Genomic DNA, 18739 nt, shown 5'->3' with positions numbered 1-18739 from the left:
ATATATATATAGATTTTGGATCAAATGAGAAGGGGTATGAAAATGAGAAGGGTGAGAAGTAATCTAAAGCATTCATTTTTTTGATCAACGGACAGATTTAATTAGCATTTTTTCATAGTTGCACGCGGTTCATTTTGGTTTTTTCATGTAATATGAACCGGTTTTTTATTGATTAACCGGTTCAATATATAAAGAATTTTTTTTTTCTCTCTCCTACTTTACTTTCTCGACATTTTCTTCGCGTTCCATCCTCAAGAATTTTCGTCTTCCTCCCGTTCTTCAACACTTAATCTGCTTTACTTTCGTTTGAATCTCGACATTTTCATTGTTCTTCAATCGTTCTTGGAATTTATTTCAGGTATTTCTTCAATAAAACTCAACAATGTAGACATTTTTGCTTGTTTTGTATTGTTGTTTCAGTTCTTGAATTAGTATATAAAAACTCAACCGTTCTTGATTTAAGGGTTTATTTCTTCGATTTTTGGTGTTTATTTGAATATTACTCTGGTATTTGATATTTAGGGTTAATTTCTGTTGATCTTCATTCTGCGATTTTCATCTTGTTCTGCGACTTTTCATTTTCATTCGATTTTTAGGGTTTTGATTTTTTTAGTGTCAACATTTTGATATTATTTTTGGTTTAATTCTGGTATTTTAAATCTTCGATTATCACTCTTTTTTTTAGTTGTCATGGCAAAAACAAGAGGTTCGTCAACTTCGAAGTCAGGTCATCAACGAGGTCGCAGTATTCCAGTTGATATTCCCTCCACTTCTAATTTACATTTGAATTCCAACACAAGAAAGAGAAGAGCTGAGGAAACTGATAATGTACAACAAAGGTCTGTAAGGTATGTTGAATTCCAAAATTGTAATTCCAACAAAGTATTCCAGGTCATCAACATTGTAATTATTCATAGTCATAGTATCCTTTATTGATAACATAGTATCTTTTTCTAAGAACATTGTATATTTTTTTTGTTGTTGCAGGTTGAGATCTACATTCCAGACAAAAAGTAGACCTTCTCAATTGATCAAATTGATGAAGGGATTCACTGAGAAACAAAAAATCTCAGTGAGAGAGATTGGTTTTGGTGGCCTTCTTAATTTAAAGTTATGTAGAAATCCATCTGCAATGCTTGGTTGGCTTGTAGATTGTTTTGATCCCGGTAGTTGTATGTTTTCAATAGACTCTTTCAAGTGCTGTCCCATTTCTGAACATGATGTATATGATGTTTTTTGTCTACCTCTGAACCCAAACAATGATGTAGAATTAGTTTCAAGGTGTGCGAACAAGTATAATCCTGATTTTCCCTTGAAACAAGAATTTAGATCCTTTTTTGGTTATGAAGATACAAATGCAGCAATTCCGTTAGAATTGCTTGAACGAATGATCCCTAGGATGATTGATGGTGGGGATGAGTTCAAGCAACTTTTTGTTTTACATGCTATTTCTTCTTTCTTAGCCCCAACCCAAAACAGAACAATAGACCTTAAGATTGTAAAGTCTATAGTAGATCCGAATAAGATTAGTTCTTTTAATTGGTGTAAGTATGTGCTTGATCAGTTTTGTGACTCTGTTGTTAGATATCGTAAAGGAAAGTTGCAATTTTTTTCTGGATGCATCGTTTTGTTGGAAATAATTTATTTTCTTCGTTTGAAATTCAAGAATATCTCTTTGCCATCCTCTTTACCTCTTATCTCTCATTGGACTGATAAGGATGTGTCAAAAAGAATTAAGGAGGAAACATCTGCTAATCATTTTGGCAGTGGTTTAATTTTGAGTACATATCCCGTGAGTCAGACGATGGTTTTTGAGCATGGTCAAGCTGTTGGGTTAAAGGTGAACAACGTTGATATTGGACAACCAAGTGTAAATGCAGAACCCTTCAGAGATCAAACAGTGCAAGACGATGATAAAATTGAGTTTCACTTGCCATTAAATGCAATGCGTAATTCTGATATACGCCAAGTAGCTGAGGATGTAAGTATGATCTTACTTATTTATCTATCTTCAAAAATGATAACGTTTTCGATTTAGTATCTTACTTATTTATGTATAACAAACATTTTAATGATAATACAGTAGCATTCTCCTGTATCTTTAAGTATGATCAAACACAGTAGCATTTTAATCACAAACATTTTAAGTATGATAACACAGTAGCATTCTCCTGTATCTTTAAGTATGATCAAACACAGTAGCATTTTAATGATAACATTTTAATGATATACATAGTAGCATTTTAAGGATGTAAGTGTAAGTATGATCAAACAGTAGCATTCTCCTGTATAACAAACATTTTTCAAATTTTCAAAATAGAACACAGTAGCTATACATTGTCATAGTAACTTTTAATCACAACATAGTATCTTTTTCTAAGAACATAGTAGCATTCACCTTGGCAACAAATATTTTTCAAAATTTCAAAACAGAACACAGTAGCTATACACAGTCATAGTAACTTTTAATGATAACATACTATCTTTTTCTAAGAACATAGTAGCATTCACTTTTGGAAAATAATCATAACATAGTATTTTTTTTATAATGTCATAGTTACTTTTAATTTGAACAACATTTAACTTTATCTTTACTTATTTTTGTAGGAAATATGTGAGTTGCTGATGCTCATGAGGAGAGACACTCAAGTTGTCTCTGAGTTTTACATGGAGAAAATTAAGTTGTTCTTAGAACAAAAACGTTCATTTTCTTCTCCTCCTGTCCCTTTTCCTGATGTTCCTTCTACCTCATCCACACTTTTTTCTGAAACCCAAAGTTTTTTCATGAATCCTACCGTGCTGAATACAATCGATGAGATAGTTGACACGGTTAAATGGGTTACCTCTATTCCCAGGATGGTGAATGAGGTTTTTGTTGCTGATGAGGGTGATGTAGATGTTTTGCATCAGGCATTTGAAGATGATGTAGTGGATGAGGTTGAATTGGATCAAGTTGTTGATGATGTGGCAAATAATGTCACTGTTTTTGAAAGCCATGGTTATGAGAATGTATTGATACATGGCAGGGCTAAGTGTTCCATTCCTTTCAGAGGTGTGAATGATAAATTTACGTATGTTTCACATCTGATGAAGTCAAACAAAAAATATATGAGAACACTTGGTTCGTTACTTCAAGAAACAGTCGACTATTGTTTTGTTTTAGATAAATGTTTCGACAATAGGTGAGTCTTTTTTTTTTGTTTTTCTTTTTTTGTGATTTTTGTTTTTTATTATACTTATTTTATTCCTTTTATTTGACAGTGAATTGCTCGTGAATTATGAGGACAATTTGAGGATTCAAAGGGAAGAGTTTTATACTCTTGGGGATCCCTCAAAGTGTACTCATGTTTCTGTTGTGGATTGTTGGTGTTTATTGCTCAATGAAAATGAAAAGAACAAGCAATCTTCAAAAAAGTTCTTTTTTAGTGCTAGTTCTAGTGTACGTTTTTTGTCATTTTTATTCTAAATAACTTTTCTTTTATTTTGAATTATTTTTAGTTACTTCATTGTTTATTTTTACAGCTTGCTTTGTTGGATTTTAATAATAATGGTGGTTCTCAACAAATTGATTTAATTTGTGATTCTTGGGTCAAATGGGTGGATTTCAACCAAGTTGATTTGTCTAAGTTTGATCTGGTAAGATTTTTTTTAAATTATTTTTAGTCACTATTTTTTTTAGATATATTTATTGATTCTGTGATATATAATATACAGATTGTTGTTCCGATATTGAAAGGCAGTCAGTACTTCTTACTTCTTTTGAATATGAAGTTAAGAATGGTTCAATGGATAGACAATGTGAACCATACTGCTGTTTCAGAAGAAGAAATTAGAAAGCTCGGTGACACTATGGTATGTGTAGATTTTATTATCCTGAAAAACCTTTTGCCTATGTTGCTAAGATTATGAAATATTTATTAATAAATATTTAAATGAAACTTTTGTAGAAAGATTTGTTGTCAACAATTTTTGATGATAAGATGCAAGCTACTGATGTTATTCCATTATGGAAAATGGAACGAGTTCCCACTGATTGGAAAATGACTGCTAGGACGAACATTGAAAGTGATGTATTTATGATGATGAGCATGCTGTTTTTCGAGGGAACAGTTGATTTCCAGTGTCCAATATTGAATGCAGTTACGATTTTTCTTCTTAATATTATCTTTAAATGTATTTTTTTGAATGACATTCTAATTAAAAGATTCAAACTAAATGTATTTTCTTTTTATGTAGGCTCCATTGAGACATGTTGCAAGAGTTAAGATTGCTGGATCTTTATTGTTATCTGATTTGAACAAACAAAGATCTACAGTTTTAGAAGAGGTGTCCAATTTTAAGGATAAAAGACGCTCCATTGCCAAACAAGTTTCTATCAGAAGATTAAAGATTCGTTAATGTGAAGTACAAGATGAAGTTGTGAATTTTTAAGTTGTACAAACATTTGATGGAACATAGTAGATAATCAGGCACTTAGGCTTAGGCTTTAGGTCCAAACTCCAAAGTGCTAACAGGACTTGAAACATTATGGTGATTGGACTTTGAAACATTAAGTATTAAACCTGCAAGAGCAAGGTTTACACAAGCATTGATTTTCTTTCTAATTATGTGTCATTAGGTTGGATGGGCCAAATGTAGTATAATTCTTCTATTTGTTTCTAACAATCTCTCGCATTTTTGTTTTGGTTCATGTAGGAATTATAGTTTTAGCATTATTTTTGTTGTTGCTTGAGTATCATATCAAGCACTTCATCCTGAAACTATTCCTAAGGTATGAAGTTCAATTTCAAACTCAAAGAACTACGATTTTGGTAACCATTCAAAGTACAATTACGTATAAACAAATTATAAACATTACAACTGATTTACCGACTGCTAGCTTGGGAAAAATAATCCACCCACAAAATTCAATGCATGCTCATCGTATAAAGCCAAAATCAAGATTTTAGGCTCTAATTCCCTGATCACATACAATTATGCAAAGTCATTACAATTATTAGGGATAGAGATATAATGAGAAGAGAAGGGCAGTATGTTTTCCCTTCTTCAGATACAAGATGGAATCAAGAGAAACAAAAAAAGATGGGAGGGGGAATGGGGAGAAATTTGACTTATTTTATTCAAAAAAACATTTCTCAAAAATTGGGAAAAAAAAAAAATAGGCTTAATGAACTTTTAATTTTTCCAAGATGAAGCTGATGGTAAGGCACAGCAGTAGTATGAGATGGAAGTAGCAGCAAAATAATATTAAAACTAGCATTCCATGACGATTAATCCCTCTATATTGTTCCCCTCCCCAACCTTTTCTTACTCCATCATTTGTTAAAAGCTATCCAAACAAGGTGTCAATGATCCCATGGAGTAGCAGCACAATCCATTTATGAGGCTGGAAGAGGTAAAGTGCACTAAACAACAAAGACTAAGAGATGTGGGCTAACAGGTGAACAAGTAAGTATGAGCTTGCTTCAACAAAGGAATAAATAATTACAACCGCAAATTTCAGCATATTTACCATAAAAATCTAAGGCTTTCTCTAAGTTTTCAAAAGCCATACCAACAAATGGCTTTTTATCAAACTCACAATGAGGAATCCACAGGGTTGAACCATTTGGGGTAACTTGTGTAATAGTTCTTGGAGTTTGAGTCCCTGTATAACAATCCAAAGTTTTTCCAAAATTAAAAAAAGAAGGCAGTAGCTATACATCGTCATAGTAACTTTTAATCACAACATAGTATCTTTTTTTAAGAACATAGTAGCATTCACCTTGGCAACAAAAGATTTTCCAAACTTACAAAAGAGAAGACAGTAGCTATACATTGTCGTAGTAACTTTTAATCACAACATAGTATCTTTTTCTAAAAACATAGTAGCATTTACTTTTTGAAACAAAGTTTTTGAAAAATTTAAAAAAGAAGGCAGTAGCTATACATCGTCATAGTAACTTTTAATCACAACATAGTATCTTTTTTTAAGAACATAGTAGCATTTACTTTTTGAAACAAAGTTTTTCCAAAATTTAAAAAAGAAGGCAGTAGCTATACATCGTCATAGTAACTTTTAATCACAACATAGTATCTTTTTTTAAGAACATAGTAGCATTCACCTTGGCAACAAAGATTTTCCAAACTTACAAAAGAGAAGACAGTAGCTATACATTGTCATAGTAACTTTTGATCACAACATAGTATCTTTTTCTAAGAACATAGTAGCATTTACTTTTTGAAACAAAGTTTTTCCAAAATTTAAAAAAGAAGGCAGTAGCTATACACAGTCATAGTAACTTTTAATCACAACATAGTATCTTTTTCTAAGAACATAGTAGCATTCACCTTGGTAACAAAGATTTTCCAAATTACAAAAAAAAGACAGTAAATATGCACAATCATAACTTAGTATTTTTTTTTTGAAGAACATAATAACATTACCTTCTGACAATTCTTTTTCATTGTTGGAAGTTTTTGGTGAATCTTCCATATTAAGCACTTTTTGTAAATCTTCCATAGTATCTCAATCTGAGTCTGTTAATCAAAATCAACAAAGAAAACGAAAATGAAAATCTGACTCTGAGTTTTGAAGATACATAAATCTTAAAATGTAAATCTTCAATTAGCATACCTTAATTCAAGGGAACAAGAAGATTCAAATCAAGATCTGAGTCTGTAAATCAAAATCAACAAAGAAAAACGAAAATGAAAATCTGACTCTCAGTTTTGAAGATACTAAATCGAAAACGAAAATGAAAAACTAAGAAATCAATTAAAACAAATCTGAATTTGTAAAAGGTACACATAAGAAAACGAAAACAAGTGAAGATTTTTGGCAGATTAAGTAATCAAGAGAAGAGGAACATTTTCGCAGAAGAAAACGAAAACTAAGAAATGAATCAAAACAAATCGAAAAATAAAAACTATAAAATGGTAAATTTCTAATTTGCATACCTTAATTCAATAGAAGAGGAAGATTTCGCAGAAGAAATCGAAGGTTTTTCGAAGGTTTTGAAAGTTTTTCGAAGAGTATAGCTTGGAAGAGAAAGGCGCTTGTGTTCTTCAAAAAAACCGAATTAGCTTTTTTTTTTTTGTCCTATTTTTTCCGGCTTGATATCCAGACCATTAGATCTTTGAGAAATCGACGGCTCAAAATCCTTCTCACCCTTCTCATTTTCATACCCCTTCTCATTGGATCCCTCCCCTATATATATGTATATATATATGTATATACATATATATATATATATATATATACATATATATATATATATATATATATATATATATATACATATATATATATATATATATATGTATATATATATATATATATATATGTATATACATATATATATACATATATATATATATATATATATATATATATATATATATATATATATATATATATATATGTATATATATACTTCTTTGTTTTATTATGAAAATATGCGATTAGATGAATCATGCACAATTAAAAATTAAAAAAGTTGATATTTTATTATGAAAATATGCGATTAGATGAATCAAACAAGATCTCACTTGACAATGTTGTTTGCAATGATCTGGTGAACTAAGAGCCTCAATTCTTTCATCCTACGCTCTTTACAATAACCATGGATACGGGAGTTATATGGTAAAAATGGTGAAATGTAGGAAAATTTACAATCCATCCCAAAAAGCGTTTGAATGCCCAAAAACCGAAACTGTAAAAACCCTAATCTCAAATACATAGATAAAAATGAATGAAAGTTATGAAAATGCAAAATCCAACCCAATAATGAGAATAAATAAAAACCGAAAAGCAAACAAACAAAAAGCAAACACAGATTCAAAAAAGTAGAAAATAAATAAAAGAAATGTAAATCATATCTAAAATGAATACGAATCTGGAGCTTAACTATCAAAGAGTACAAATACAAAACCAACGAACTAAGTGGAGAGGGGGAAAAACCCATCCCTTGGAGAAACACCACTAACGCCAACAACAAACAACAAAACCAACAAAAAAACAACGAAACACCAACAAACAAAACAAAGAAACAGCAACAAACAACTGCAGTAACTGCAGTCTGCACTAACAATAACATCACTAACAGCATCAAACAATGTCAAAACAGAATCCCTCCACAGTTGTATTAACACCAGCTCACACCTGCAGCAACCAGCAACCAACAATAGCACAAATCAGGCAGCAACTGCGGAAGAACAAAAAAACTTGTTAGGCAATAGTGTAGACTGAGAATTAAAGAACCAACCTAATGTTTACCATAAGTTCTCTGGTCTACCATTTGCAGTTTATTTTGATAGGTATATCATCAATGGCTGTAAAAATCTTATGTCTGGTATGCGTCAATGAACACAGATATAACAATCATCAAGATTTAAGTATACAACCAGAAAGTACCTCAGTTGTTGGAAAAAATATTTTGCCAATGTGGTCTTCGTTAGTATAACCAAAGATGCCAAAAACCTGCACCAAATCCAAATGAACTCATGAAACATTCATGTCAAAGATCAAACATAGTAATAGGAATGTTTCATCCTTGATCCTGATGTTACCTTGTTGAGAGTGACACATTTAGCAATCCTGATCATGTTCTGGTAGAAGATATGTAAGAATTATGAATAAGCGTAAATAGCCTTTGCGAATAAAATTAGCAAAATAGTCTTCACAAGATTAATGGAAATAAAAACTCCATGATTAAATTAGAGTAATGTTTTCGTCTTCTTCCCTAGGTAAATACATCTAAACTCATAATTAGTCAAATCAGCGAAGTTATTAAGCCCTAATTTAAAAGTTTGTGATTCTATATATGTTCAAGAAAAACTCAATGCATTACGCAATGATAACCCAAAGCCATTAATCCATCAGTTAGCAATCAACTGAAAGATCTAAAGCCATTAACACTTATCATTCAAAACAGTAATAGTGTTTATTTATGCTTGTTTTTTATACTACATAGATCGATAGCTTAAAAATTCTTGGTAACAATATGGGTGGAATATAGACGTATATTTTTAATATTTATGTGCGAATTTCAACATTATTTTATTTTGAAAATGCTTGATGAAGAAAGAATTATAATTGAGTAATAAATTAGAATTCAACTTACTTAAAGTTATATATATGCTTCAAAACCCGATTTAAAAGATTTTTCTTAAGGGAGGGTAAGCCTAAGGAATTTCTATACTAAATAATGTGGACAAATTAACTTTTAATCTATGTCTGTTTCTTTCATATCAAGGAGCAATTTATGACAAGATGAAAATTCAATGATATTTGTTGAGTATATTTTTTTTTTGTGTTTTTCCTTTTTTTTTCTTATAATTTATTCAAATTGCTTTTTGATACATGAAAAATATAAACGTGTACTTGTAAATTATATTCATATTAATTTTTGGTAAATTAAGTTCAATTTAGAATTACAGTGAAAAAATAATTCTTTTGGTAAATAAGAATGTCATATGAACTCTATTAAAAATAGTCTAAAATTAAAAAATGGTGAAATAAAGAAATGGCAACTCATTTAATTTAAAATTGGTGCACTGTAAATTTATTATATATCCAATAAAAATATATATCGTTTTAAAATGTTTTTTTTTTTATATTATGCCTTTTGTTTAAAGTTTATATATCGATTTAAATATGAAAGGGTTTACTGTATTCCTATACAATATATGACACTAATTATATATCATGCCACTATTTATTCAAGAAAGAGCAAAAATTATGATTTGAATGAGTATTATTTATGTGAATGGATTTGTTTTTTTTTTTTTTTTTTTTGTTTTTGCTTTTGTCCTTCTTGATAGATGAATAATATATCACTATACGAAATATATATTATTCTAAAAAAGAAATAAACCTAACTTGAAGAATTATCATTAATTATTTTCTTTGACCAAACAAGCCAACCAAAAACATAATGATCTCACTCCTAAGAATTGTTAACGCCCACCTTCAATCAAAGACCAATTAGGCTATCTAGCTTGTGAGTTGTGATCTAAGAAGTAAGAACTTAGAAGGACATGCATCTTACATTTTTTATTTCACATTGATGATTAATTCATAAATTTTCATTGTAAAACTAAAGTCAGTTTAAATTGAATTCGATTTGAGAATTGATTCGAATTTAAGTATAACTAGATCAGATTATAAAATGATTTAAATATTGAACTGAATTTAAGCACACAAATCAAAAGTAATTCGACTCAACTAACATTTAAACTCAAAATCTAATTCGTTCTAGACATTTAATGAAAAATCCTCTAAGCAAAACTAAGGAAAAATTCTAAGATAAGAGTCTTGGAAATATACCTCTATATGAACACATGTGAGTCTGAGACCAATAATCCTATGCAAGAAAAAAAAAAAATTTAAAGATATACTTAAATTTATCATAAATTTTAATTACCTCACTTTAACCTTTTCAAATATATAAATGTTAAAAACTATTAGAATGCACGATTATTAGTAATTTTATGATACTTTTACTAACAAAAACATGTTTTTTAAAGTTTTTTTTTGCCAATATTATTTAAAATTCAATAAAAGAATATTGAAGTTTTACCTTTTAAACAATGATAATAACAATAACAATAGGATTACAATCATTTAAATTAGACTCAAATTTAATAAGGGTTATTTAGCTCTAATGAGGGTAAGCTCTAGTGATCTTATGATCAAAAGTACACCAAGCAAATCAAAGGAAATAAACAATAAAAAAAGAGATGTCATCTTATTTAAAATAGTTAATAATTCTTTAAAAATATATAATAGATCAAGTTTCTTTTTTGTCATTATGAACTTATGATGAATTGTACCTCCATAAATCATAGACAAAAAATTTTATTTTTTAAAAAATATTAAATTAAATTCTTATATTTTTTGAATTTTAATATTTCTTTTATATATTTATCCAAATAGTAGTACTTGATCGAGTAGTAGCATTATATTTGTGAATATAAGCTCACAAATAATTGGATTTCCACAATTTTAAACATGGAATATTTAAAAACTTAAAGTAATCATGAGATCTAGTAGCATATTCTTTTAATACAAGCATTATATACAAAAAACTATATATAAAGCTATTCATAAGGGGGTACGACCTAGTGCCTATGTACATAATTAAATTTGTCAAGCTAACCAAGCATGGACCAAACGAAATTCACAGCCTACATATTAATAAAGGATAATAAATTAATGATAAGACATATAATGTATTTACTATTTTAGCCTTTGTATTATAAACACAATCACGTGATTTTAGCTAACCAATAGCAAAAGATAAAAAAAAAACATTAAAACTCAACGGATTGTAAAAGAGAGCGAGGAACTTCGAAATTGACAAGGAACGTAGTAATGGAAAATGATATGAAGAACATAGATTCAAATGTTGAAGTTAACAAATCAAAACGAATAATGGACAAAGAGAATTCATGTGGACAACAACTAGTTTATTGGATAACGTAGTGTACCTTAATCTCTTAAGATTAATGCTTTGACATTATTGTTGTATACTAGGTTGAGTTGATCCTTAGACAAGGTATTAAAAACTCAAATTCCGATTTATATCTTAACAAAGATGATTATAATATAGAGTATTTGAATTGCAGAGATTGATCAAGATTCTAAAATATATATTATATACTCTATTAATAAAAATAATGAAAGAAAAAAAAAGAGTTAATTTCTTTCATTTTCCATCAATTTAGGTGAAAATAGACAATGAACATCATCTTTATGTTACTTTCTTACCCACTTCTCATCTTAAAATCACATTGTATGTTGTTTGTTGCTTGTCTCACAATGTCTATGATTTCATTTTATATAATTTTATTTTATTGAAGAAAAAATATAAAAAGGAAAAAAAGATAAGGAATATACACATATGAATGGCTAGGGTGGGGAAGTCTTGGATGACATAGTTAATTTGAGTAGTTGGGGATGAGAAATGGCCCACTTGTAGGGTAGATTTTGCATTGATAGACAGGGCCACAACAACACAAGTGATCAGTTTTATGGTCTCCTAACAAAAACAAAATTCTTGTAAATCTAGTTCATTATATTACAAATTCATATTTGAGTTATATAGCCTAATAATAAAAACTTTAAACTTATAGACTTCTTATTTTGAAAAAAGGTCATCTCACCGTGAAATGGTTTCATATATATATATATATATATATATATATATATATATATATATATATATATATATATATATATATATATATATATATATATATATATATATATTTTCGACTCCAACGTTCTTCACGGCTTGTAGTAGTACTCTTGGATACTCTTCTAAGTTTTCATTTTCATTCCAATACAATACACAATCATTCGGACACGCATGAATCTTATGGTACTCTAAACCGAAAGGACACATGAGCTTTTTGGCATAATATGTCGATTTTGGAAGTTCATTTCCCTCAGAAAGCATCACACGAGGACGTTTTTCTAACTCATCCTCGACTTCCTCCATCATCTCATACAATCTACATCGATCATTGACATTCTCTTCATCTGTCTCATACCCATCAACACGATCAATTACATCCTCATTGACATCCACATTATTGACATCCTCAACACTTTTTTCTTTGTAAAGTCCCTCCTCACCATGCTAAAACCAAACATGATATTGAGGCCTAAACCCACGTCGAAGTATGTGCTCTCTAAGAATATCAACACTAACTACCTTTGATACATTGCCACACTTGACACATAGGCAATAAAAACCAACTCTCCCCGTCCTAACATGATGTTCAACGACAATACTACAAAATTCTAATACGCTATTAATAAATTCTGACGATTCAATGCTTCCATAGATTCAAGAACGATTTTTTGTCATCCTAAGTGTGATTAATTAATTCAAAACAAAGTTAATACAAATTAATTTTAATTAATTATTCAAATTATGAATATTTTAATTAATTAACAAACTACATACATAATTAAATTATTGTGATTATTCATACATAAGTAAACTACATACATAATTAATTAAACTACATACATACATAAGTAAAGTACATACATAATTAATTAACAAACTACATGCATAAGAAAACAAACCACACATATCAAAATAATTAACAACTAATTATAACAACTTGAAAAGAATGTAAAACTTAAAAATTAAACAACTTAAAAAACTTAAATTAAGAACTTGAAGAACTTAAAAAAATGTAAAACTTAAAAAATAAACAACAAACTAATTATAACATCAAATATATACACACAAAAATATCAAACAAAATTAAAATGAAAGTTATACCTTGAATTTTCGTGGATTTTGGGTTGTGTAACCTATACAATGAAAAAAAAAATCAAAATTAGTATAAAAAAAAAAAAAAGCCCTAAAACACAATTAAGCTTGAACAACTTAAATAAACTTTAAAAAATTATACTTTGAAGAAGAACAAGAACTAAGCCCAAATTTCGTGGGTTTGAGAACTTGAAGAAGACAACAATGGGAGATTTTTCGTGGGTTGAACAAGAACAACGAAGAACGAAGAAGATGATGAAGAATGTATGCGAAGAACGATGAAGAAGCAACAGATTTTTCATGGGTTTAAGCAGAAGATGATGAAGAATGATGAAGAACGATGAAGAAGAACAAGAAGCAGAGGGTTTTTTATGGGTTTAGGAGAATACAATATTATTTAAGCTAATGCGTATTCACGAAGACTATAGAGGCGCGTTTAAAAAAAAAAATAAAAATACCATATATGCTGCGGTTTTTTGTGAACCGCAACATATAAGGTATTTTTTTATTTTTTTTAAAAAACAAAAAATACCTTATATGCTACGGTTTTCCAAGAACCGCAACATATAAGGTATTTTTTTTTTTTTTTTTTAAAAAAAAATTACCTTATATGTTGCGGTTCTTTTGGAACCGCAGCATATATTGTAACTTTTTTTCCCTCGTTTTTTCATGTCATTTAATGTTGCGTTAAGAAAAAACCGCAGCAAATGTCATACAGCAAATAAGATTTTTTCCACTAGTGAATCTACTTATATTTTACACAAAATTTAGTTGAAACGCGACGATCTAACTTGTCCTTCATTTCATCGATAACTTGATATATGTCAAGGAACGCAATCTAACACTGTAGTTACAGAAAACACACATAAGAAATTTTTTGTGCACACCAAGCTTAATAATACAACAAAAATAATATGCCTTAAACTTTAAAATTCATACTTATACAACTACTACAATTTGCAACCAAATACAACACAATTTCAATATGCCTTAAACTTTAAAATTTATACTTATACATGCACAATACTATAATTCTTACTTATATCATATATCCATAAAAGCACAATACTTTAAAATTACCAACATTTCAAATGAGATTCACATAACAAAAACAATCCATAAAAGCACAACCCATGATTTAATCCACAACAAAAACAAACTTCGAATTATAAACTTAGATTCACATAGCACAAACTATTTTGATATATACCATGAATATTTTAAAACATTTTTGAGAAAAAGGATAAATTACTTACAAAACGCAGATGAGTTATACACAATAATTCAAGTTATACACAACATTCCAAATTATACAATGCCTTAAACGGTTACATTCATACTTATACTTCTTCATACTCATATACACAAAAACAAACTTATATACACAACATTCCAAGTTATAAATTTATACTTTGAAATTCATACTTATAATACACAAAAACGAACTTATATACACAACATTCCAAGTTATAAACTTATGCTTACATAACTTATACACAATGACATTTTAAGTTATAGACATATACTTACAATCGTACTTATATACAACAACACAACATTCAAGTTATAAACTTAAACTTTAAAATTCATACTTACAATACAGAAAAATAAACTTATATACAAAACATTCCAAGTTATAAATTTATACTTACATAACTTATATACACAATGACATTTTACACAACATTTCAAGTTATAAACTTATACGTTAAATTTCATACTTATATTACACAAAAATAAACTTATACACAACATTCCAAGTTATACACAACATTCAAGTTATATTACTTTAAAATTCATACGTATACACAAAAACAAACTGATAGGTGCAAATTTTAAATGCCGCAAGCGCACGGTTGACGTGTAGTCGCTGGTCGAACACAAGGAGGCGAGTTGATCAATTTGTTTGTTTTATGACTACAAGACACTGATCAAGAAATAATGTGGTAGAGAAACTAGTACTACGATGCAAAAACTAAAGCTAAAACAATGATTAATATGAATATGATATGACAAGCTTTAGGGTGTCGGGCATCACCTAATTCTAACATGGGAGTCGATCATTCTCATAATTGTATGAAATTGAGTCATTGGCATAATTAAATGTGATCTAATTAATCTCAAACTTCCACTCTATTGATTAATATCGATTTAAGACCAAACTAGTGTTAATCCTAAAACTTCCGTTTTATTGGCTAAACTAGTAGGAATTTAACTTAAATATATCTCAATCCGTTTTATTGAAAAAGTTAATAAAGATGTTTAAACCGAGATTCATTAAGCGCAGATTTAATTGTAGACCCAAAGTTCACACAATCAATCGATAAAATGTCATCCCATGCTTCGAATTAGAGATTATACCCTAACCCTAAAGAAGAAAACTGCTCACTAGACATGGTGGTAAATATGCAATTCATGATGAATGAAGACTTAATTGAAGTACTAAACATGAAGATGATGAATGATTTCAATGCGCAAAATTAAATGATAAGCAATAAATAAAGAAAACTTACTAATGGAGAAGAACGTAAAATAAATTCAAGGACATTAAGTGTAACAATGGAATTCAATCACCAACATTCATGGAAAAACAAAAGAGAAAAATCAAAATTCCATACAGAAAAACTAAAGAAAAACTGTCCCTTTAAAAAGGTAGCCGCCACTTTGCCCACTTTATATAGTGGTTTCAAAAATAAACCGTCGAAACGCACAAAATTGGCTCTGACAGACATGTGACGACTCGTGACATCAGAGGCGACGAGTCATCGCTTTGTTTCTGCCTGGGATATAAGAGTTCAGTGAAGAAGCGATGAGTCGTTGCATGCGGCGACGAGTCGTGGCTTTGCTTCCGGCTGACAAACTTTAAACAGTCGTCATTTGTTGCTCGATTGTCGGAATTTGACATATAATATACTGTTGGAAAACTCTTGAAGTCTACTTTCCAATGACTCAAACCTTGCATTAAAGAAATCTTTCTATCAAAAGTTATAACCAAAAGAGTGAGCATATATCAAATTTCACCTCAAAACTTTTGTATTTTAAACACTTTTCAACTCTTTTGCCCATCTTCATTGTAAAAAATCTTCAAACAAAAAATAATCTCCTTAGTAAACTCCATCAACATTAAAACCATAAGAATTATGCTTAAAAACGATCAAAACAGTTCAAAATCAACATGAATAACCAAAATGGGTAGAATAGCATAAATCTTCAAAATTAGCACGAAATTACTAACAATAATCATCATTAAGGAGTATAAAATGATATGAATAAGTGCAAATAATTGCACTTATCACAAATTCATACACAACATATGATCAAATTAGGTTGAAGCTTGAATAAACCCTAAAATACCATGAAGCTTGAAAAACTAAAAGGCTGAAGAAATTATACCTTAGATTGTTTAAAAAGCCCTCATATTGTATGCTTCTAAGAATAGCTTCACATACCTTCACATATCAATCTCCAAACACCAATTTGTCAAAACCTAAATGAGATTCACATAACTTGTATCAAGAAACGAAGACAATGATATAAACCTTAAAAAAACGAAGACATATTGAAATACCATTACCATCAAAAAACCTAAGTGAGATTCACATAACTAGCATACAAAAACTAAGCCCTAAAACACCATGAAGCTTGAAAAACTAAAAGAACAAAGAAGAACAAAAACAATTTTCGTGGGTTTTGAAGAAGAAATTATACCTTAAAAAATTAAGCCCTAAAACAATTGCGTGGGTTTTGAAGAAGAAAAACAACAATTTTCGTGGATTTTGAAGAAGTTAAAGGTTGAAGAAGAAGAAGAGGAAGAACAACAAATTTTCATGGATTGAAGAAGAAGGTTGAAGAAGATGAAGAGAAATGAGCAAATGTCGAAGTAAGGCGAGTTTTGAAAACAAATTTTCGTGGGTTTTGAATCTACTGTATGAATGAAGGCGAGATTTTATCAAAAAAGAATAGGGTATAAGCTGCAGTTCTCTAATTTTTTTTTGCATAAGTTTTCTACTACTTTTAACCTGCGTTTTTATAAAACCGTTGCATATGTTGCGTAGCATATAAGATTTTTTTCCACTAGTGATATATATATATATATATATATATATATATATATATATATATATATATATATATATATATATATATATATATATATATATATATATATATATATATATATATATATATATATATATATATATATATATATATATATATATATATATATATATATATATATATATGCTATGAAGTCGAACATTGTTAATAGGATCAGATATACATTGTGGATGAACTTGAAAATTTTTAATTTAACTTGAAAAAATCATATTAGACCTGACCTTAGATCAACTTGCTTTTTACAAATTGGAATCAAATCTTTGGAATTAGGACTTTGATTCCATGTTTTTATCTTATTGTAATTTATAAATTTTGTACAATTAAGATTTAAAAACGGCTTTTTAGCCAACTGTTAACAAGAACTAATTTTAGAATTTTTTTAATAGAATTATAAAGCGTGTTTCATTAAAAATAATTTTGAAGTTTATGTAAATGGATTATTACAGGGTAAATGTGCATTTGTCTTATTGTTCCTTGATTTATTCATGATCATTATTGTCACGTTCCCCTCCAACTATAACATGCCCTTCTTCCATAATAATTTGTATTGGTTTAAATTTTGTACAACTTCAAATTTAGGTTAGGTTATTGATTAAAACATTATTCTGACCATTGTGAACAATGATATATTTTTATTTCTATTTGAATCTTAGGGTAATTTTAGTATCAAATCAAACTCAAATTCATATTTAAACTCAAAGTAAAAGTTGTAAGATCTAAAAAACACTAAATTTGTTAATTTAAAGGATTTACAATTCAAAATAAAATTGATTTTCATTCAAAATTGAATATAAAATTATTGTTTTTATATTTGCTTATACCGCCTTAGGCATAACTGATTTTCTATTTCACTATTTTGAAGTTAAGCTCTTTTTATAATAGAATAAGATCTTATCTCAATTGATGCAAGTATCACTTTCTCCTAACAAAGGCTTTACGTTTAATTCTTACCTAATCTCTATTCTCTCGACCTACTTTGTAATCAAACAAAAGAACAATTAAATACAATATACTTTGACAAATATAAATACTATACATAGTATAAATAACAATATTTTAATAAATTTGCAAATTAGAATATTTTAATATTTTCCATAACCAAAAATAGGCAAATGTATGTGATCCATCAATCCACTTCCAGATTGCCTGCCATCCTCTTGACATTAAACCACTAGAATTAAATGATTAAATGTTCAAAACAAACATCAGAATTTGTTCAATCTTTCATTTGTCTTTCCACCTCCACCCTATCCAAACTCTTTACGCTTCAAAACCAATATGTGGGACCACCCAATCCAAAACCAATAATTTATTTTCTCATTTGCCCATAAATAAATAAATGCACT

General features: G+C 28.9%; 1 protein-coding gene and 1 long non-coding RNA gene across 2 annotated transcripts; one reads left to right on the top strand and one right to left on the bottom strand.

The window, feature by feature from the left end:
• Positions 1–3518: 3518 nt before the first annotated feature.
• LOC130826027 (uncharacterized) lies at positions 3519–4624 on the top strand. Its single transcript, XM_057691499.1, has 4 exons — positions 3519–3636; positions 3715–3852; positions 3948–4139; positions 4237–4624. Exons 2-4 carry the CDS (start codon positions 3766–3768, stop codon positions 4396–4398), a joined length of 441 nt encoding a protein of 146 aa, XP_057547482.1. The 5' UTR covers positions 3519–3636; positions 3715–3765; the 3' UTR covers positions 4399–4624.
• Positions 4625–5497: 873 nt separating this feature from the next.
• LOC130826026 (uncharacterized) lies at positions 5498–6715 on the bottom strand. Its single transcript, XR_009046995.1, has 3 exons — positions 6617–6715; positions 6427–6519; positions 5498–5647 (listed from the first exon to the last, which is right to left on the bottom strand). It is a non-coding gene; the product is annotated as an uncharacterized LOC130826026 (long non-coding RNA).
• Between the last annotated feature and the right edge of the window lie 12024 nt (positions 6716–18739).

The sequence above is a fragment of the Amaranthus tricolor genome, chromosome 10 (assembly GCF_026212465.1).
Source record: "Amaranthus tricolor cultivar Red isolate AtriRed21 chromosome 10, ASM2621246v1, whole genome shotgun sequence".
Lineage (NCBI taxonomy): Eukaryota > Viridiplantae > Streptophyta > Magnoliopsida > Caryophyllales > Amaranthaceae > Amaranthus > Amaranthus tricolor.
The sequence above is the reverse complement of the archived record's forward strand: the minus strand, read 5'-3'. Positions and strand labels throughout refer to the sequence as shown.